We start from the raw sequence: 23,330 nt of genomic DNA on the forward strand, positions 1-23,330 counted from the left end.
CAGCACCTCCACCTTCCGGAAAAAGGCCTTAGAGAGAAAAATCGGGAGGGATTGATAAACAAATAGGAACTTCGGCAGCACATTAATCTTTACCACCTGCACCCTCCCTGCCAATGTCAAGTGCAATGCATCCCACCTTTTAAAGTCCCCCTCAACTCCTTCCACTAACCCTGTCAAGTTCAACCTATACACTGTGGCCCATTCATGCGTTACCCGAATCCCCAAATACGTAAACCGTTCTCTTGCCACCTTAAATGCTAAAGCCCCAAGGCTTGCCCCTCGTCCCGCTGCGTTCACTGGGAACACCTCGGTCTTCCCTACATTCAACTTATAGGCGGAAATACGCCCCAAATCTCTCCAGTAAGCCCATAATTCTGCCCATGCTCTCCAACGAGTTTGCCACAAACAACAACACGTCGTCCGTGTACAGTGATACCCAGTGCTCTCCACTACTCACAATCCCTTGCCACTCCGCCAATGCTCAAAGGATCATTGTCAAGAGCTCAATCGCCACGCAAACACCTGCAGGCACCTCTGCCTTGTCCCCCTGTGTAACCCAAAATATCCCAAACTTATTGGTTCGAACACTAGCCATGGGGAACGCTTACAACAGTCGAACTCACGCCACACATTTCGGCCCAAACCTTCCCAGAACTTCAAACAGGTACCTCCACTCTATCAGGTTGAATGCCTTCCATGGACACAGTCACCAATGGCTTCTGTCCCCCAGGCTGATTATATTTATATTCAGCAACCTCCTAATGTTACTAGAGAGCTGCCTCCCCTTCACAAAACCCTTTTGATCTTCAGAAACCACCTCCGGGACGCACCCCTCCAACACCCCAACACCTTCGCCAGAACTTTCACATCTGTGTTTAGCAACAAAATTGGTCTGTTCCAGTGGGACCTTCCCCTTTTTTGGGATCAACAAAATTGACGCCTGCTCTAATGTAGCCAGCAACTCCCCTTTTTCCACCGCCTCATTAAACATACCACAAGGTGGGGAGGCCAACCACGTCACAAACTGCATGTAAAACTCCACTGGGAAGCCGCCCAGCTTGGAGCCTTCCCGAACTGCATCGTACTAATGCATTCCATCATTTCCCTAAACCCCAACGGCTTCTCCAATGCCTGCCTCTTCCTGTCCTACAACTCTGGAAACTCCAACCCGTCCAGAAACTGCCCTATATCCTCCTCCTCCCCCACTGGCCCAGCCCTATGCAGCCCCTCTTAGAAAGCCTTAAACGTCAAATTTACCCTCTCCGGCTCCGTCACCACCTCCCCTTCTTGGTCCTCACTTGCATGTCGCAACTCGCCTTCTCCCCATACTCATATTACATCCCCCTTGCCCTCTGCAGCTGTCCCATCGCCGTACCCATTTTTAGCTGATGAAACTACCCCTGCAACATCTTCCTCTCCGCTAACAGCTCCTTCGTGGGGGCTGCCAAGTATCTTCTGTCCACCTCCACTATCTCATCCAATAACTGCCGTTGCTCCTCTCTTTGTCATCCTATTCCTATGGGCCTTGAACAAAATTATTTCCCCTTGGACTACTGCCTTCAAGGTCCCCCCCAAAACATAGCTGCTGATACCTCACCATTCTATTAAGCTCCATATAGTTCTTAATTACTGTACCACTCTCACCCTGCCACAGTCCCGGGTCCAACCTCCACCCTAGCCTCTGTACCTGATCCGAACAATACCTCATATCTAACCAGTGCAGCACATGGTTGAGATCACATTCCCTGCATATTCCGCCCCTACCGTCCCCATCAGCAGTGCCCTACTCGCCACAAAAAAAAATCCTAGAATATACCCTATATACATGTGAGAAGAAGGAATTCCCCCTTCCTCACGGGTTCCCAAACCTCCACGGATTCACCATTCCCATCCTTTCCAGCTCTTTCGACATTCACGACCTTCCTATCCACTTGGGGCTCGACCTATCCAACGTCCATTACACAATTAAAATCCTCCTGATCAACTGGTGAGAGTCCAGGTCCGGAATTGCTCCCAGTAGCTCTTTACACAACCAACATCATCTCAATTAGGTGCATACATATTTACCAACAACACCGGTGTCCCCTCTAACACCCCATTCACTATCTGCCCCCCGGGCGCAATATCAAACTTTAATGGAAGATTGAAAATCTATTTCTTTGAAAACATATTTAGTTTTATTGATTTGTTTAATACATTACTGTGTACTATTGTGGCATTCCAGTGAGTGGTGTTTGTGCCTATGATTTCACATGTGTCAAGTTTCTAATCTCTGGACCCTCGAGAAATAAAGTACTCCATGGAAGCTCGTTCGTTTCTCGCAAAGAGGAACTGGCTCTATTCCTCTTGTGCACCTCGTTAGAGAGATTTTGCAGTGCACCCATAGTTGATTATATGCTCTATTGAGCAGAAGAATGGTACGTGGAACAGAAACGGAAATCTAATCAGGAGTAAACTTAATAAGCTGCCGTTCAGAAATAAGTTTGTGCTGACAGATTTTAAAAGCCTTTGCTGATTTGTACTTAGCTGCGAGAAAACAGACGGTTCAGGATTAATTGGTGGTTGGTACCCTTCAATGGGAATGGCCCTGCCAACGTTTCTTTTAGACTTTTTCAATTTTCATTCTCAAGATTTTATCGTATTGTGTTTCAGCATTCCCTAATTCGAAATTCTCTCTCAATTCTTCAAAATGTAAAAGTTAAAAAAAATTTGGTGTATAAATGTTCCTTTTAGCGCTTGTAGTTTTAAAGAAAAATAATTACGTATCCAAAATGATGCACGTAAATATCCAACCTTGTTGGAAATAGTTAAAGGATTTCAAATTAAAGGTAATTGTATCAGAAATGCAATTATTATGAACATTAAAATTAAGTTTTCTTGATTTAGATTTATTTATGTTGCAATATATATATATCTCCAAAATTAGAGTATGCATTTGGTCTCCTCATTTTCCTAAATAAAGGAATCTCTTTGAAAAATTGATGGATGACCATATGGCACCCAATTCTTTGCACACCAGTCATTTCCCACTTATCCTGTCTTGAGCGGTCAAGTCCAGCATGGTCAGATCAATGATAACCAGTTACTGATAAATGCATCATCGCGAGGATTACCTTCATTGAGGAAGGTGATCCTCTCGGGGCCAGTACCTGATTTGCAGCAACAGCTTCTTCCAGGGCCTCGATATGGGTCTTGTCTTTGGAATCTGACATTGTTCTGTGATATCTTGAGGGTGTGTAGTTTCTGTGCATGAATGAACAGAGGCACCTTTTAAACAATTTTTCCTCATTCAAGGGAAACACTTATGGAATAAATTGAACAAATATTTCACAAAAAAATTGTCAGTTTATGAAAATTCTAAATGCAAGAAATTGATGAATTTGTTATGGTGGTTTAATAATACAAAATTACAATTGTAGCAAGTTGTACAAACTTCATAGAAAACCATATGTAGAAAAATATTTCTAATGTTGAAAAGTCTAACTCCCCCTCCAATTTCCTGTGTGTTCCTGTGTGTATTTCTGGGAGCAATGGCATCTTAAATTCACGGCTACTTCTATCCAGTGGCTAAAGTGTGTGTCATGGTGACAGTAACATTCATCAAATACTTTGATGTGGGTCCAATCTAACTGCAATCCTGGCTACACGCAGCTGCAGTGTTATTTTATGGCCAGTTTCCATTTTAAGGTTGCTGACCAATGCTATTTTCCATTATGACAATAGATTAGATCTTCCTCGTTGCTCAACCCACAAAATAGAGTGTGTCCCCTTTCACTCTCAAATCGTTTTTCTTGAGCATTGAACATGAAATTATTTGTGACATTGTAAGACTGATTATGGCAATTTAAATGTAACCTAAGTTATTTTCCTTTGTCTCTGGTTTTTGCTGTGAATTACAAGACTTGAGATGTAGGAAATTTCTCTCCAGATTTACAGATTGGTTAGTGTTACATCTGTAAATGTTTCTCTGTGTCACTTTTTTTCTTCAGCTGAACAGTGGACATTGAATTTAATTTGTAATGTTTCTCCCCACTGGGTTCTGTGCTAGCATAAGTAATACATAGAACTCAATGTACTTGTGTGCAAAAGCTTGTGAATGAGGTAGTCACCTTGATAGATTATTGCGTTGATCTTCATAAAAGTATTTTGTTTAAAATGTGGGTGGCATTGGTGCAACTTTTAAGTGAATTGTGTACCAAATTGCAATACGAATGTGATATTTATCAGTTTATATTTTACTGATAATTTGCATGCATCAAAAAAGTTACATGTTTATTTATAGCAGTGAAATACAATAAAATATATCATACTTTTTGAATTATATATCCTCTATATTGTATCCATAACTCTGGGACCTACATCAGTGTTTACCCATCTATGAGTACAAAGTAATTATTTCCTTAAATCCATGTATAATATGTGCTAAGGTTAATACAGGAAATATTTTCTGTTCCTTCTGTTTTAAAACCTATAAAAGATTATCTGGTCATTGTTGTTTGAGGGGCATAACGTTTGAAAATTGGTTGCAGTGTTTCCTACATTGCAACAATGACTGCAATTCAGAAATACTTCATTGGGTGTAATATACTTTAGAATAGCCTGCAATTGTGAAAAACATGATATAAATGCAATAATTTTTTCTTTAATTCATCAATTGGGAATCTCATCTTAAATTGGAATTCAAATTTAATTAATTAGGATTTAATTAATGTCTCCACCCCCTCACTTGGTTTTGTGTTGGTGTTTGTAGCCAATAGAGTCATTTTACTTTGTATTCAAATTTAATTTAAGTATTTGGTCCTTTGAATTTATTAAGAAATTTGCTCTTCTCCCTTGCTCATTGAGGACATTAAATTGTAGCTACTTGTGGCTTTTCTCTACCTTGTAGTGATTTGCTCAAATCAAGCCTAGACTTTAATGGAATGCAGTAGTGCAGCTGATTGATATTAAAAATATGCTGTTGCAAAATGCTATTACCAAAAATGAACATTCCAATGATAAAATAAAATTGTAGTCCAATTTCCCTGTGTTGAGATATGAGAAATATTCTGGTGCTCTGCAAACATCATTGTTCTTTGATTTATGATATGGACTCTCTTTCTTTTGTTATGCTACCTGAAGTACCCGATATGGGAGTCCGAAACGGCAGTTGCAGTTTTACAGGTACCTCCTGCAGGCGGTATATTTTTCAAACACACAGCATGCTTTCATTTGTGCTTCACTATTATCTGCATGCATGTGCTATTTTGCTGTGTTCATCTGTACTATGTTTAGTTTGTATTTGTGCCATTGTGATGGTTCTCATTGTGGAGATGTTTTGAAAGTGAATTTCATTTGCACCTGACCAGATTTTGTTGCCATTACATTATGTAGCACAGTGTTCATCATTGTAACATTATAAATATTACATCAAATGAGGGAAAATTGCAATATTATGAAATAAATTTTATGTTTAAGCGGTATGTGAAAGTTCTCGCTGCTCACTGAGGGTTAAGGATGTTGACTCGTGCAATAGTTCAGCTATTTAGAAAAGTGAATATTTGTATTCTATATATCATGCCTCAAATTTTATCCCTGATTAGTACTGAGTAAGCTGATCTCAACTGGGCAGCACTTATAGTGCTACAGTTGACTTCAATGATAACTGGATTAAAGAGGGGACAATCAAGCAGGAATCCTGCTTCCAGTAGTAGCCCTGTTGGAAATGCACATGTGGGAATTGTTTCTGCCTCCGGTTTTGACACCCTTACAATTGAGCAGGTGCCTATATGAAACATTGTAGACCAGTGTTCTCCAAACTTTTTTTCCTGGGACCCATTTTTACCAACCGGCTGACCTTGGCGACCCACGTGGACGACCTTCGCGACCCACGCCGGCCGACCTTCGCGACTCTCGCCAGCCGACCTGCGCGACCCACCATTTTCTCTTACCTTGTTTGCTGCTGACAAAAATGGAGGAAATGGTTTTGAATCCCTTTGGCCCTCGTACACGCTCTTCCAATGGAACCTGTTGGATGAAGATGAAGCCTTCTGGTGTCGGAAAGTATGGAGTCTCCATCTGTCCAAAGTTCTGAATTTTTTTCCTGTAAAAATTTATCAAATAACCCCCCCCCCTCCGAAGTTGTAAAAAAAAATGAATAAAATAAATGAAAAAAATGAATAAAACCCCCCCGAACTTGTAATAAAACTAAAATGAATAAAATAAAAAGCTGCAACCGTTTTTAAAAACAGTGGGCGCACTGCACATGCGTGCCCGATTTGCGCATGCGCACCGATCATCATGCGCAATGCGGCCAGTTCTTTTTTGGACATGTTCCCGGCTGCTTGCAGCCGGCGTTATTAAAAGCCGGCTGCTGCGCGGAGATTTGCGCAATCGGGATCGCCACAGACAACGGCTCCACAACCCTCCCGACACCCGCCCGCGGGTTGCGCCCCTGACTTTGAAGAACAGTGCTCTAGACTTGTATGTGAATAATGGCCACTTGGATGAGTTACGGCAGGAAAAGTGAATCAGCAAAAGGGAATCAGGAGAAAATTGGAAAAGAGAGCAGAAGAAAAGTATAATTTACTAGCCAATGGCTATAAAACAAAAGAAAAAAGGCTGAAAAATTCAGAACTTGAATGTAAGGCTATAGAATTGAGTTTTTGATTAAGAGATGCGTTTACACATTTATGTTTTGGTAAATGCCTGTAGCGTCATTTTCCTGTGTGCTATATGTAGCAGTGTTTAGTTTTGGGTGATATTTTACATAATTTTGGAAGATGTGTTAGTTCTTTGCCAGAAATCTCACACTCATATAAGTAGTTGAAGATCAGTTTATTTTCCACGGAGTAGAATATGTTTTTTTCTGAAAGGGATTTGTAAATGATGTTTCTACAAACAGCTGGTCTATTCCTGGCTCTGTGTGAGAGTTTTCTAGAAAACTGAAGTTGCTGACACTATTTTTGAAAAATGAAATTATAGGAATTATATTTGTGAGACTGCTTTAAAATTAATTTTTATGCCTCATTTTACTTTGGTTTGATCATGTCAAAGTTTAAAGATCCAAACTTATGATACAGAATCAATGTCCTATTATCCTATGAAGATGCTGGTTATTAGAAGTAACTGCCACTTTCAGTGGCTGTGCAAGATTTTCATTATAGGTCTAGTATAACTTCACTATAACTGGAATCTTGTTTGTGTAATTACATGGTACATGATTTTGGGAGTTGGTGCATCTTTCCTTAAATAAATTTTCACTTGATAGAGTTCAGTACAAGGAAGTCCAGCTATATCTTTGGTTGCTGAGCATTGAACCACCAATTGCTGCACTAAAGGTTTTAAACCCTCTGTATTGGAATAGATAATCACTTCATGATCTCTGCCAATTTGAGCACACTGTCTCAGATAGAAATGAACGATACACTTGAATTAGTCAAGTCTTTGAGGAGTGAATTTATTTCCTTTGCAGAGTCTCTACTCAAATGTTTTGCGCAAAGTTATTGTTGGCTGTCCCTTGATTCAAGGATCATCTACTTGGGGTCATAGGTTATTGCCATGGGTTTTCATGTGACTGAACAGGCCATTTTTGGCCCTCAGATCTTTGGGCACATGGGGCAAGACATCCCATGATGTAGTGAAATCAGGATTTGCTTCCTTATTTTTCCTTCTATGCTGTTGCTCTGCATCATCATGAAGGCTATAAAAGAACACTAAGCTGGGTGGCAGTGTGTGCTGAGGAGGAGGATGCAAAGAGGCTGCAGGGTAACTTGGATAGGCTGGCTGAGTGGGCAAATATTGCCAAATGCAATATAATGTGGGTAAATGTGAGGTTATCCACTTTGGTGGCAAAAACAGGAAGGCAGATTATTATCTGAATGGTGGCAGTTTAGAAAAGGGGAAGTGCAATGAGACCTGGGCGTCATGTGGAACAGTCGCTGAAGATTGGCATGCAGGTACAGCAGGCGGTGAGGATAGCTAATGACATGCTGGCCCTCATAGCAAGAGGACTTGAGTATAGGAGTAGGGATATCTTGCTGCTATGATATAGGGCCTTGGTGAGGCCACACTGAGTATTGTGTGCAGTTTTGGCCGCCTAGTTTGACAAAGGACATTCTTTATATTGAAGGTGTCCAGCGAAGGTTCACCAGACTAATTCCGGGATGGCAGGACTGACTTATGAAGAAAGACCGATCGAGTGGTCTTGTACTCACTGGAGTTTAGATGAATCGGGGGGGATCTCATAGAAACATATAAAATTCCAATGGGACTGGACAGGCTAGATGAGAGAAGAATGTTCCTGATATTGGGGACGTCCAGAACTAGGGGTCACAGAGTAGGAAGAAGGGGTAAGTCATTCAGGACTGAGATGAGGAAGAACTTCTTCCCTCAGAGAATTGTAAATTTGTGGAATTCTGTACCACAGGAAGCTGTTGGGGCCAGTTCGTTGGATATATTCAAGAGGGAGCTGGACATGGCCCTTGCAGCTAAAGGGATCAAGGGGTATGGAGAGAAAGAGGGAGTGGTATACTGAATTTGCATGATCAGCCATGATCATATTGAATGGTGGTGCAGGCTTGAAGGGCCGAATGGCCTAGTTCTGCACCTGTTTTCTATGTTTCTATGCCTGGTAGCAATGTTTTTGGCTTCAGATTGCCGATAGTGAGTTTCACCATGTGGATTCTACTTGAAGGAGGCCTCATGGAACAAAATGTTTTTCCTTTTTCTGATTTTCACTGTGCAGTTTTTTCTTGGTGGTAGTGCTTTCACCTGAGCCTGAAAGATGTTGATCAGGCTCCACTGCAGGAGTTGATCCATCCTGACACCTCCATGTAGTACTGAGGACATGTAACAATCCAGGAGATGTGGTTTTTGGATGATCCGATTGCACGTTTTGAAGTGCAGGTGAATTCTCCCTGTGCCAACATTTGTCTCAGTCAACAAAACCAAGAATACATTAGTTGGTGATTTATTTCAGAGTTGTTTGTGAACATACAGATTAGCTGTTGCATTTTCATACATTATACTTCAGTAGTACTACAGTAATCCACTTACAATTATTAGTTTATTTTGGATGATACTGTTGAAAAGTTACATTGTGATTTTCTTGTTTATTGTTTTACATTTATTACATAATGCGAATCGGCAAAGGTGTAATTATTTTACGGGATAAAACTAATGGAGAGTGATGACTATAAGATGGTTTAGATGGGCTGTTTCTGTTCAATGCCACTGTGCATTTATGTTTGCGTGGTGTCCAAAGCAAGAAGAGGATATAGTGTAATAAATAGTTGCTGTGCGGGCACCTAAAATTTTTTGGAAGAAATCTACTGCCCTTTAGGCTGTCATCAGGTAGATTATGCATTGTTCTTGCCTCAAGGAGGCCTTGTTCTACAAAATGTTTTCTCAGATTTCTCTATTTCAGTATGCCTTTCTGGAACCCATTTGCAGCTCACATGCACATGCACCGGTACATTTTCTATTCTTAATAGTTTACTTCAGATAATATTGTCAAAAGATTATGTATTTATTTTTCCCTTGGATTCATCTCTAACTTTTTTATTGGCAGTTTGTAGCCAAATGGCCAGGTATTTGTGAAAATACCTTTATCGGGGAATGAAACATCAGGGAATCATATTGTTAATTGATGCTTCCCTTCAGTACAAAGAATGTCTTCAGTGGGGTGAACACATTGGGCGCGATTTAATGTCCATGCCGTGTCCAGAAAGCAGCGTGGCCAGAAAAGTCGGGAGACCCCGCTCCTGGGATCTATCCGGCTCACAACACCTCGTGAGATCTAATACGACCGTGCAAGACGTGATGTGAATCCTGCCCATTGTGGGCAGGATCACATTTTTAAAGAGAATCAGAATGTTTCAGCGAGACAGTTAGTGCAGATTCTCCAGGTATCTGAGGTGTGGGATCAATCTCCCTCGGTGTGGGATCAATCTCCCTCGCCTCGGAGACTTTGGGTGAGTGCCGTTTAGTGCTGGTCTCCACAAACGGGGACCAGATGGAATGGCATTCATTAGGGTTTCCCAGGGGAACAGTGGCCCCCTTGATGCATGCCCTTTGCACAGGGTGGCACCCTGGCACTGCTGCCACCTTGGCATTGCTCACTGGGTGCCAGTCTGGCACTGCCAGATACCAGGTTACCAATGCTAAGTTGCCAAGCTGGCATTTCTTTGCAAAGGTACGATTGAGCCGGTGTGCCCTGCACAGTTGTTTGGGGTGGTGGTGGGGTGAGGCGGAGTGTGTGGGGACTCTCCCATAATATGTTGCGGTTCGGTGGGGCCTTGGAGATGGCACTCGATCTTCCACTACACTGAAGAGTTCCGGCAAGCAGAAGAGGCTATGTGCGGCCTCGATCTCGCATTCCCTGTTGAGGCCCCTTATCAAACATTTTTTTAAAAATAAATTTAGATTAGCCAATTATTTTTTATAATTAAGGGGCAATTTAGCGTGGCCAATCCACCTACTCTGCACATTTTTTTTTTGGGTTGTGGGGGCGAAACCCACGCAGACACGGGGAGAATGTGCAAACTCCACACGGACAGTGACCCAGAGCCGGGATCGAACCTGGGACCTCAGCGCCGTGAGGCGGTTGTGCTAACCACTAAGCCATCGTGCTGCCCAGCCCCTTATCAAACATGAGTCACGTTTTATAACCTTGCGTTTCTTGGTGCTGTGAGTGCCGGGATGCATGTGGCGAAATGCACTCACTATGGGACTTTGTTCCCATTTAGTTAAATCACAACCATTGTCTTTTTTTTAAAATTGCAAGTTTCTGCAAGAACCTATATTTTCTGATTTGGGTGCAGTTCATATAACCTCTTGGTTTAAAATGAGTCTCTATTTGTTTGCACCCAGTTTTCAAATGTTAGCTTGTTATTGTAATTATGTATGTTCCAAGTATAGACCACTGAAAAACTGAAGGGAAAGGAAATGGAAGGTGTAGGCAAAGCATAGTTTCAGTACTTGTTTCATTGCTGCAGTAGAGATGGTAATTGGTGTAGCTATGAGGTGAGGGAAGCTCTCTATTATTTCACAACTCCTTCCACATAGCCCAGGATTGTGACGTGCTTACAAGGAGCTGATGTCAAAGTTCAGGCCTCATCTGACTGTTGCTGCGGCCACTGGAATTGTCAACTATACTGCATAGTTAACTGCATTTGCCCCAAAAGCAGATTTTGCAGCTCTCTACTTGACTTTCTGATGACCAGGATGCTATGGACGCCATTTGACATAATTGCCACTGGATAAAAATTCCAGGGTTTGCAGATTTTTTCAGATAGTATCCAAATGGTCATTCAGTACATCAAATCGCAGTGGTTCATGATTTATTTAATGGAGCTTTGCTGAAAGCTTGACATTCAGTGATGGATGTGGTACTGGGAAAGTATCCAACATTGTAGGTAGTCAGATATTGATATATCTTAGTGTTTTACTGGGCTAGCTTTCTTTAAGATTAGGTGTCTCCATGTGTGCTAATTGTCTGTCAAAGAGTGAAATATTTATTTTATTTCTGCAGGTGTAGGTACAGAGCACCTCTTGTCTGGCCTATCTGATAGTACTCTATAGTCTTTCTCTTCTGAGCACTTCAAATGGGGGCAATCCCCCATTTGGAAATCCACTGATACCAGTGAAAATGAAAGGAGGAGGGATGATGGGTTCTTGTGGCACAAAAGCTTGAGAGAGTGCAAACAGAAAAAATAATGATTAACAATGTAGAAGGTCCCCTAAATGAACTACTATTCACAGCTGAGTTCTCTCACTATTGACATTACTATCATTTGAAACTGGTGTTGTGCACGTGATGGTTCCCAAATCACAGGCAGAACTTGCACAAAAATTTAGCTTCCGCCTGATTGTAGTGGTCAGTTCACTGCTGGCATTCCCCAACTACAGAAAATTGTGTGATGCAAAGGGAATGGAGATCTAGTAAGATGGAACCTCAGCAATTTTGCAATCCGATCAACCTGATTTCTATCAATAAACTTTTAAAATTCGCCTCCTTGTTTTCAAATCCCTCCATCGTCTCACCTGCCTTTATCTCTCCTGTATTCTTCACAACCCTTCGAGACACTGTGCTCCTCTAATTCTGGCCCCTTGAGCATCCCTATTTTAATCGCTCCACCATTGGTGACCGCGCCTTCAAGTACATAGGCCCCATTGCTCATTACCCCTTCCCATTTGAATACCTTCACTAAATCTCCCTAGCTCTCTACCACGCTTTCCTCCTTTAAGACACTGCTTCAAACCTATCTTTTTTTGTTATCTGACCGTTTGTGGTTCATAGTCCTATGTTCATCACCTTGGGTGTTTGGTAGGGTTCCTGTGACTGCTACAGCTGAGCTATGCCAGGAACATTCAGTTACAAATAGGATGGGGTGCCACAGATGATTGAGTTCTGTATGTGTTTTGATGTAGCATTTCCTCGCCGTTCATTTCTCTTCTACATCTGATTATGCACTTACTTTTGAAGGAGGCTGCACTTTAAAAAAAAATTTGTTTATGCATAGTGCAGCGATCTTGGGTGAGCTCTCTGGACTCAATATCAAAACTCATAGCCTTCAGAATATATTTGTAGCTCTTCCCTTGACCACCATGAGAGCATACATCACACACAGGTTTTCCATAGAAGATTCTCTTTAGTAAGTGAGTGTCAGGCATTCTGATTTCATGACCAGCCCAATTCAGTTGCACGTGTCTCAATGTGGTGTGATGCTTGGCATGCCAGCGAGGATGTGCACTTTAGTGTCTGGTACTTTGCCCTGCCATCTGATTTTCAGAAGCTTCAAAGGCAGCTCAAGTGAAAGCTTCTCGACATGATTCAAATACCCAATCTTGAGACTCTTGCATGCAAAATTGAGCAAGACGGTTTATTGCTCTGTACAGTTTGGTAGGTAGACTTAGCCCTCTGTCAAAGGCTACATTTGCTTTGGTAAATCTTGCATGTGTCTTGTCGGCAATATAGACAACTTGAGGGGGTGTGCTGCCAAAATAAGTGAACTTTTTTTAAATAAATGTTTTTTATTGGGTTTTGTCCAAGTTATAGATACAGGTATATACCTTGCAAAGCAAAACACATAGGCTCTAGGAAATATGTAAGAAGTCTTACAACACCAGGTTAAAGTCCAACAGGTTTGTTTCAAACACGAGCTTTCGGAGCACGGCTCCTTCTTCAGGTGAATGGAAAGGCTTGTTCCAGAAATGTTTATATAGACACAGTCAGAGATGCCCCGGAATGCGAGCACCTGCAGGCAATCAAATCATCAAAGATGCAGAGAGAGAGGTAACTCCAGGTTAAAGAGGTGTGAATTGTCCCAAGCCAGTTCAGTCGGTAGGCCTCTGCAAGTCCAGGCTTGTTGGTGGGGGCCGAATGTAATGCGACATGAATCCCAGATCCCGGTTGAGTCCGCATTCATGCGTGCGGAACTTAGCTATAAGTTTTTGCTCAGCAATTTTGCGTTGTCGCGTCTCCTGAAGGCCTCCTTGTAGAATGCTGACCCGGAGATCAGAGGCTGAATGTCCTTGACTGCTGAAGTGTTCCCCAACTGGAAGGGAACAGTCCTGCCTGTTGATAGTCGCACGATGCCCGTTTATTCGTTGTCGCAGTGTCTGCATGGTCTCGCCAATGTACCACGCTTCGGGACATCCTTTCCTGCAGCGTATGAGGTAGACTACATTGGTCGAGTCGCACGAGTATGCGCCGCGTACCTGGTGGGTGGTGTTTCCACGTGTAATGGTGGTGTCCATGTCGATGATCTGGCATGTCTTGCAGAGATTACCCTGGCAGGGTTTTGTGGTGTTGTGGTTGCTGTTCTGAAGGCTGGGTAATTTGCTGCAAACAATGGTTTGTTTGAGGTTGCGCGGTTGTTTGAAGGCCAGTAGTGGGGGTGTGGGGATGACCTTGGCAAGATGTCCATCCTCGCTGATGATGTGTTGGAGGCTGCGAAGAAGATGTCGTAGTTTCTCCGCCCCAGGAAAGTACTGGACGACGAAGGGTACTCTGTCAGTGGTGTCCCGTGTTTGTCTTCTGAGGAGGTCGGTGCGGTTTTTTGCTGTGGCGCGGTGGAACTGTCGATCAATGAGTCGAGCGCCATATCCCGTTCGTACGAGGGCATCTTTCAGCATCTGTAGGTGTCTGTTGCGCTCCTCCTTGTCTGAGCAGATCCTGTGTATACGGAGGGCTTGTCCATAGGGGATGGCTTCTTTAATGTGTTTCGGGTGAAAGCTGGAGAAGTGGAGCATCGTGAGATTATCTGTGGGCTTGCGGTAAAGCGAGGTGCTGAGGTGACCGTCCTTGATGGAGACGAGTGTGTCCAAGAATGGAACTGAATTTGGAGAATAGTCCATGGTGAGTTTGATGGTGGGATGGAACTTATTGATGTCATCGTGTAGTCGTTTCAGTGATGTCTCGCCGTGGGTCCAAAGGAAAAAAATGTCATCGATGTATCTGGTGTATAGCATCGGTTGAAAGTCCTGTGTGGTGAGGAAATATAACCAGACAGGAGGGGTCTTTCCTCCCCTCTCTTCTATTCTCTCTTCTATTCTCTCCTTTTTACAGATCTTCTAACTAGGGTGGAGGGGGCACCTGGGTGGTGCCGCTAATGCTTTTTACATTCTTTTCTGCAGTTGCATCGGCCATTTCTCGTTTCCCCTTCTGTTTTTCTACACTTTCTCTCGCCGTGCTGTGGTTGTTGCCCCTGTTGTCTTCATCTGTGCTCTCCACCCTGCTTTTGTTCTCTTATCTGCTCCCCCTTCTGGCTCCCCTTTTTTGTTTTCCGCCCTTTTCCCCTTCTTCACTGCTGCCTCCCATTCTTTCTTGCTGGGTTTTGCTACCTCACCTTTTAGCTGCGTTAGGTTGAGCCTCATGCATGTGGAGGTAGAGTTGACCCTGAGCAGTGCTTTGCTCTAGAATCCCCACCCTATTTCGAACCCGATGTATTCCTCCCATTTCCTCCTTGTCGTGTCCAGTTTGGTGTCGGCCCTCTGTAGCAGTCATTCGTACATGTCACTACAGGTCCCTCTGCTTAGGATGTCTGCGCCCAGTAACTCTTCTAATAGCGTCTGTCGTGGTGATCACGGATATGTCCTTGTCTCCTTCCGTAAGGAGTTTTTAAGCTGCAAGTATCTGAGTTTGTTGCCTTTAGCTAGTTGGAATCTTTGCATCAGTTTGTCTAGTGTTGTGACCCTACCGTCAGTGTATAGGTCCCTGACTATCGATGGCCCTGTCCTGTCTCCACCTTTTGAAGGTGGCGTCAGTGTGTGCTGGTGTGAACCTGTGGTTATTGCAAATGGGGGCTTTGTCAGACATTTCGGTCAGTCCGAATTGCTGCCGTAGTTGGTTCCACATCTGGAAGGTGGCTATCGCCACTGGGCTGCTGGAGTGTTTCTTGGGTGGGGATGGGAGTGCGCCGTGGCGAGGGCCTGGAGAAAGGTCCCCTTGCAGGAGGCCTCCGCGCGCACCCACTCAGCTTCTGATTCCTTTATCCATCCCATCACTCTTTCCGCTGTCACTGCCCAGCGGTAGAATTGAAGGTTTGGGAGGGCTATCCCAACCCTGGATTTTTCTCCTGTAGGACCTTCTTTGTGACTAAAAAAGGCCCTGGGAATATAGGTCGAGATGATCTTAGTAGGAAGAGGTACCTGGGCAGTACATTCATTTTGATCATCTGTACTCTCCTTGCCAGGAAGTGTGGGAGTGTGTTCCATCTCTGCAGGTCCTTTTTGACTTCCTCTGTCAGAATGGTCGGGTTCAATTTGTGGGTCCTCGTCCAGTCATGAGCGATTTGGACCCCCAGGTAGTGGAATTTGTGTCAGGATTGTTTATACGGCAGTCCCACCAGTGCGGGTTCACGGGTAAATCTCACTTTTGCTCATGTTGATTTTGTAGCACGAGAAGGCACCAAACTCTTTCAGGAGCTTGATGATTCCTTCCATGCTGCTTTGTGGGTCCGAGATGTAGAGGAGCAGGTCATCCACTTGGAACAAAACTCTATGCTCTCTGCCTCCTCTATCGATCCCTCCAGCTCTTTGCTGTTCTGAGCGCGATTGCTAATGGTTCGATCCCTTGGGCAAACCGCAGCGGGGACAGCGGGCATCCCTGTCTGGTGCCCCTGTGCAGCTGGAAGTACTGGGAGCTGGTGTTGTTTGTCCGTACGCTTGCCATGGGAGCGTTGTACAGGAGCTTCAACCATTAGGTGAATCCTTTTCCGAGCCCGATCTGCTCCAGCACCACTGAGGTATTTCCACTCGACTCTGTCAAAGGCCTTTTCTACATCCAGGGAGACGATCACCTCTGGTGATCATGTTCAGCAGGCGCCTGATGTTTGACGTTAGAACATAGAACAGTACAGCACAGAACAGGCCCTTCGGCCCTCTGTCTACCTTTGACATTGCCCGTCTCTGCGACCACCTCTGGTATGCTGTCTTCTAGCCTTTTGGTCAAGAACGCGGCCAATATTTTGGTGTCTATGTTTAGTCGCGAGATGGGTCTGTATGAACCACATTCAGTCGGGTTTTTGTCTTTCTTGGGTATTAGCGAGATTGAAGCTAGTGCTAGCGTAGGTGGCAGTGTGCCCCTTGCCAGCAAGTTTGTGAACATCTCCCGAAGGTGCGGGGCCAGTGCTGTCGCAAATGTTTTGTAGAAGTCCGCCAGGAACCTGTCTGGTCCCAGCGCCTTCCCCACTCCCATGATCGCTCCCAGTTCTAGCGGTGCTCCCACAATAAATGAACTTATCCACTGCCGACAAGTTCTGGCCATGGAATGGAACCTTGGATTTGAATTGGGCTTTCCTAGAGCCGGCAGATATATTAGGCCAGGGTAGACAAATTCCTAAGTTGCTGCTAGTTGGAGACCTGATGGCGGCACTCATTTGGTTTGGCCTGCCTATCAAAGTGGTTCACCGGGGTGTGCTTCTGCCGTACTCTAACAACTATTTGGAGCCACATGTGAAAGCTAGGTGAAGATGAGCCTTTCCAAAGAGTGTAGTGAGATAATTCTTTCTTTCTTTCATGGGATATGGTGTTGCTGATGAGGAAAGTATTTGTTACTGATTCCTAATTGTCCTTGAACTGAGTAGCATGCAAGGTCATTTCAGAGGGCAGTTAGAAGTTAACCATATTGACATGGGTCTGAAGTCACATGTAGGGCAGACCCGGTAGGGATAGCAGATTTCCTACTCTAAAGGACGTGAGTGAACCAGATGGGTTTATATGACACTGGATGATAGTTTGAGACTAGCTTTCAATTCCAGATTTATTAGTTGAATTTAAATTCCACCAGCTAATATGGTGGGTTTTGAGCCTGTGTTCCCAGAGCGTTAGTCTGGGCCTCTGGATTACTAGTCCGGTGCCGTTACTATTACGTCACCACCTCCCCATGCTATACCTGTCCGTTACGACCCTTACACCCATTTTCTATTATAATGTTCTTGTGAAGCACCGTAGGACATTTTATTACACTAATGGTGCTATATACATATAAGCTATTATTCCCTCAGTTTTGGTAGCGCTGGTACCAAAAATGTTGCAGGCAGTCAGCAATTTGGATGCATATCTGTGCAAATAAGACTTTGCCTCATAGGTGGGTGATCTCATTTCAAATTTGTTGCAGCACAACTACAATTAATGCAAAGTTCAATTTTGATGCTTAATTTAAAAATATCTGATTTATTGTGAATTTATAATCTCAGAACTTTATTTTCTTTATTCCATGAATTATTTAAAGATTTTCAGAGACAGGTGTTAACAGTGCTGCTGTAATGCAGATATCACAATCCAGGAGGCATTGTAAACATTTGAGGCTTTTAAATGTGTTTAAAAAAGATTCCACGCTTTAAATTTTTTGAGTTCATGCAGCTATCATACACTGCAGTATTGTATTAAAGGAAATCATAATAGCACTCCAATTAGTGAAGAAGCAGTAAGCAGTCTTTACATCAGAATAATCTAAAATAACCTCTGTTGAAATCACATTTCTAGGAGATTGAACTAATTGGTCCATTTATCTTGGGATTTAACATAGTTTTTAGCCAATCATAATTGTCCAGTTGCAAAAATATATACACTCTGCAAAAACTGATGAAAATCCTGCACAGGTTTCTAAGCTGATACTTCATTAAAGGTAGCTTCATCCCTTTACGTAGTAAGCAATACTTCATCTGCTACAGTAAGCTTTTAGTGGAAGAGAATGCCCTAAATAATTTAACCACTATTTGCCAAGATGCAAGTACACTGATAAGAGCAAATGGGCTGCATCAGAAAACCACTTAGTCCAGGGAAGGGGGATGGATTTGGTACTTACTAATTGCTTTTGACTGACGGTAGAACGCCCCCGCCCCAAATATCAAAATACTGTAGTAGCGTCTTGCAGGTCTTGCAAATGCTCATTCCTGGTTTTTAACCAAGCAGTTCGCAATTGGGTGAGTTTTTCTTTTTTTACTTTAGAAGAATAATGAATATAGACAATGCTGTTGAATTATCTTCCAGAATGGGTAGTGTGCAAATAAACTTTATTTGTATTACTTTTTAAAATGTTGTTAGCTTTTATCTGAAACCTTAAAACATTTATGAAGAATGTTAATTTTGCAATTGAATCACCAGACATGAAGGGAGAAGAGTTTATGCAATATTTGTGCTAAAAATAAAATGTAAATTTGGAGTATGAGATTTTCTGTAAAAGTTTGATTAATTTGAAATAAAAGCAGCTACTGGAAAACATTGCTTTATTGGTGGGTATGAATTTTGTACTTGTATATTTTATTGAAATACATTTTTATTTTAACAGCTTAAAACCAACTCCAGTCGTTTTATAAGGAAAACTGCACAATAGGATTTTAATTGACGCTGTGATGTAAAACCTCTTTCCTCTTTGGCACAATATTGTCAATGGGGTCTGGCCATCTGAGTTGTGCATTTTCTGATGGCAGTGTTGTAATAAGCTGCAACAAGGGATTAACTTAACCAGAATGAAGAAACGTTCTCATAATTTGTTTAAAAATTGTTCTGCTCTATGCATATTGCAGAACATTGTGCTTTGCTTTACTGCTTATTTCTTGACTTGCCAAAGACTTGTCACATACCAAAGAAGGTTTTTTTGGATGTAAAGCAGTAATTTATATTTGTGTGTGGGGTTGTCCCTTGCCCCACCCAATTTGGTTAAAAACAATGACCAGCTATTTTCAATACAAATTGAATCAATTATAAATTTTGGACTGTTTGTGGTTCAGGTACCCAGATGCCCGTAATTCCTGAAAGTAGATAAAAATATAGAGTTAAATTGTCGAATTGTGTGCTCTTTGTTAGTATTTTAACATGACAACTATGTAGTATCTATTTTTGGAACCAGAATGCTTGTCAGTATTTTTCATATGACAACTATGTAGTGTCTACTTTTGGAACTAGAATGCTGATTGTTATGCTACTGTATTCGTATTTTAGGTATATCCTGCTGACTTGATGGTATTTGCCTATTTTAGATAACTGACTGCTACTTTGAATCGAGCCACAAATCTTTTTTATTGTGAGGGGAGAGATAGGTGATCAACAGGGATTTGGTTGCTTATCAGTCTATCATTATTAGCTTATAACTAGGTTTTGTGCAAAGCATACAAGGGAACTGAGGCACTATATAAATGGAGCTAATCAAGGACTTTTAAAGATCATGATTATATTTGTTCCAGTTTTTAGTAGGTGAAATCATCACATAGATTCAATGCCATTTGCTTATTAAAAATAAGAGATTTGAAGCTTTGAAGCTGTGGTATTCTATGTGCGTTTCTCGTGCTTAAAAGCAATACTTTCATCCCTCCAGTCCACACAGCATTTTCCCTATCCATCCTCACTTCCCCAGACTCTGGTATTACTCCTCTTATCCTGCGGGGTACTCTTCCTCACTTGGTCCTGATTTAGCCAGTTCTTTTAATACATAAACCCAGAAACATTGCCAGCTTTTTATGTAGGAAAAATCATCTCTTCTCCCCTTTCCTCCTTCCACCTTGCCTGAGAAGGGTATGGGAACCTAACCCACTACCAGCAGCTCAGATTTGATTTATAAATTATGGTGGTATAACTAATCATGTGCTTGTTTTAATATAGTGTGTACTTCATATTAAAGCAATTACATTCCACTTCCCAGTACTTCTTTGTTTGTAATTGTCATTGTAAGCGCTTTCTCCTTCTTGATTGTTTGCTTCCTTGGGATGTTGTCCAGTATGTCACCAAAGTGATCATTTGGTATGTGTGAGCATTGCCATCCTGTTTTACTTCAGCTCTTGATCACATTATGCCTATTATAAAGTTCACATGTTTGGACACAGTGTGTGGACAGAATTGGGTCTGGTCACAAAGCCTTTCACAGCTGAAAAGCCTACTGACTCTTGCTGTCCAGGTCTATGTTTGGGTAGCACATGTGAAGTCTTGTCAAACTTTTGTCCAGCATGAATCAGTAACTTTAGAAAAAGTGGAGAGAAAATTGGAGGGGAAAAGAATCACTTAAATAGCTTCTGGCAGGGATGTAATGGGCTTGAGAGATTCAGTCTGCTTAAAATTAGTTGCAAAATGGTTGAGCAGATCCAGTTTTGTTTGTAAAACCTGTTCCCTGTTCTACTACATTTTTTGTGGGAGTGCGCAGATACCATTGCATTATTTTGGGTCACTTGAATTAGATTCAGAAGTAATTTGGCCTCATTCTATGGGCACCGTGATTCTGAACTGTGGTTCAGTTCAAAATACATTGAAATTTAAAACAGTTTTAACTTCCTGTTAGCTGAAACTGGAACAAATATGAATGCACAGATATTGTGTGGTAAATAAGGCCTATGTCCTTTAAAACATTTAAAAAAGAAAATGCTTAATTCAGGTCGTACCGAGGATCCTCCCCTCCAAATTGCCAACTTCAAAGATCATTATTAGAAATTACATCAGCTCTATTCACGTATTCTTCACACGTTGTTTACTGCTGTACAAAACTCACGATTGTGGGAATTACCTGACAGGCTAATTTTTTTAAATTATTAGTTCATTGGATATAGGCACCATTGGTGGGCCAGCATTTGTTGCCCATTCATAATTGCCCTTAGACTGAGTGGCCTGCTTGGCCAGTTCACATGGCATTTAAGAGTCAACCTCATTGTTGTGTATTGGAGTCACATGTAGGCCAGACCAGGTAAGGATGGCAGATTTCCTTCTGTAAAGGGCATTAGTGAACAAGATGGATATTTACAACAATCAACACTGCTTTCATGATAATTATTAGACGTTTAATTCCAGATTTTTTTTATTGAACTCAAATTTCAACATCTGCAGTAGTGGAATTCAAGCCCTGGTCCTCGGGACCTTATCCTGAGTCTCTGGATTGCTAGTCCATAATAATAATAATTTTATTATTAATAATAATAATTTTGGAATTTGTTATTTTAAAATAATATGGAAGGACTGCTACCTTAACAAAAATGTTAAATGGAAGAAAAAACTAAAATGTTAAACGGAAGGAAATATTAATTCATTATCTGGGTTACATTTACATTATTACAGTACTTCTTTGGAAGCTAATGGCAGAGAAGTGAGGTTTTTACTATTTATAGAATCATAGAATTTACAGTGCAGAAGGAGGCCATTTGGCCCATCGAGTCTGCACCAGCCCTTGGAAAATACACCCTACTTAAGCCCACATCGCCACCCTATCCCTCTAATCCAGTAACCCCACCTACCCTTTTTGGACACCAAGGGAAACTTAGCATGACCAATTCCACCTGACCACATCTTTGGACTGTGGGAGGAGACCGGAGCACCCGGAGGAAACCTACGCAGACACGGGGAGAACGTGCAGATTCTACACAGACAGTAATCCAAGCTGGGAATCGAACCTGGGACCCTGGAACTGTGAAGCAACAGTGCTAACCACTGTGCTACCATGCCGTCCAGTTTAATTAAATTAAAACTCAACTGGTAGGATGGCACTTGGCCCAGTGGTTAGCACTGCTGCCTATGGCGCTGAGGACCTTGGTTCGAATCCCGGCTATGGATCACTTGTGGAGTTTGCGCATTCTCCTCGTGTATGCATGGGTTTCACCCCCCCTACAACCCGAAGATGTGCAGGTTAGGTGGATTGGCCACGCTGAATTGCCCCTTAATTGGAAAAAATGAATTGGGTACTCTTAAATTGGAAAAAAAACCTCAACTAATTGGGTCAATGGGTAGCTGATTTACACAGATCAAGAACATTCCGAGTTTGGTCTCTTTTCTGTGCTGATGTAATTTCTTCCAGCCTTGTGATGATGGAGACACTACGATTGATCTTGGGAGAAAATCAGCTACAGTTGCTACTTCAAGTGTAGTTTCTAGTGATTTACGACCTAGTGATTCCCAATTTGTTGAGAACGGGATTGGGTTTGGCTGTGATGCCACTCAAGTTAAAATATTTTGCCTAATCTCACTGTTGGCTCCTCCATGATTAATAAATAGTAAGTAACCTGAGTAAAATACTGAAAGGCACTGTGAAACCTTAACCCGGCAAGAATTGGCATCTTCAGAGATAAAAGCGTGAATGGGTTGGAAAAGTGGCAGAAAAGGAAGAAAATGCCTCAGAGAGGCTGGAAGTCTTTTTTTCTAGATGGAAAGTCCAGACCAAAATTCTAAATATTTGAACCATTATAAGATTTGGTATCTTCGAGAAGTATGAGATTTAAAAAAAAATCTAAGGATACTAGTTTCTGGGTTATGGTTTAAAAAAAAAAAATTGTTCATTATAAATGCTAAAATAATTAATTTACAAAAGGCCATGTTTTGTTAATAGCAATGCACAATTAAATAAGATCTTCCTCTTTAATACTTCACAATCATAAGCTGCTTTTATATTAGATTTAGTGGTGTATGCATGCCACTGCCTCCTTGTTTCACTAATGACCGCAGTCACATCTTTGGAAAACCCAGCAAATTTACTTTTGATTCCTGCATCATTTTTGTACCTTATTTTCTATGTAATTTTTTTTATTCGGAGCCAGCGGCACTAGCATGCCGCTAAACTGAATGTAGAAGTAACTGGTTTCAGCATCGATTTGACCTATGAACAAGCTAGTCCATAGATAATGGGCACTGACATTCTTTTTAGTTATGAAAGGCAATCAAAGAAAACCATTAATTGTTATGCATTACATGTAGGGATGGCCAGTACTAGGTTATCAAACATCCTCCAGGGTACAGGTGTGGACAACACTATGTCCCAGTGAACTCCTTTAATTAGCGACTGTGAAGCCAGTCACTGTTCTTGCTCCCGATTATTATCTAATTATGCTGCCAGATAATGCTTGTATTTAATTGACAACAGTATAAAATTCAGATCT

The 23,330-nt window shown here is 42.0% G+C and overlaps 1 protein-coding gene across 17 annotated transcripts in view; it reads left to right on the forward strand.

Annotated features, from left to right (window-relative positions):
- Positions 1 to 23,330, forward strand: part of kcnab2a (potassium voltage-gated channel, shaker-related subfamily, beta member 2 a) — a 307,091-nt gene that overhangs the window by 135,066 nt on the left and 148,695 nt on the right. For 12 of the 17 annotated variants that reach the window (XM_038773836.1, XM_038773828.1, XM_038773843.1 and 9 more), the window contains one exon: positions 5,122 to 5,163. The exons of 4 other annotated variants lie outside the window; for them this stretch is intronic. In XM_038773836.1, the coding sequence (XP_038629764.1) occupies positions 5,122 to 5,163 (42 nt within the window). Of the gene's footprint in view, positions 1 to 5,121; positions 5,164 to 18,314; positions 18,411 to 23,330 lie in introns of those variants that run through there. One more of the 17 variants, XM_038773827.1, reaches the window with a different exon arrangement.

This window comes from Scyliorhinus canicula, chromosome 16 (genome assembly GCF_902713615.1).
Source record: "Scyliorhinus canicula chromosome 16, sScyCan1.1, whole genome shotgun sequence".
Classification (NCBI taxonomy): Eukaryota; Metazoa; Chordata; class Chondrichthyes; order Carcharhiniformes; family Scyliorhinidae; genus Scyliorhinus; species Scyliorhinus canicula.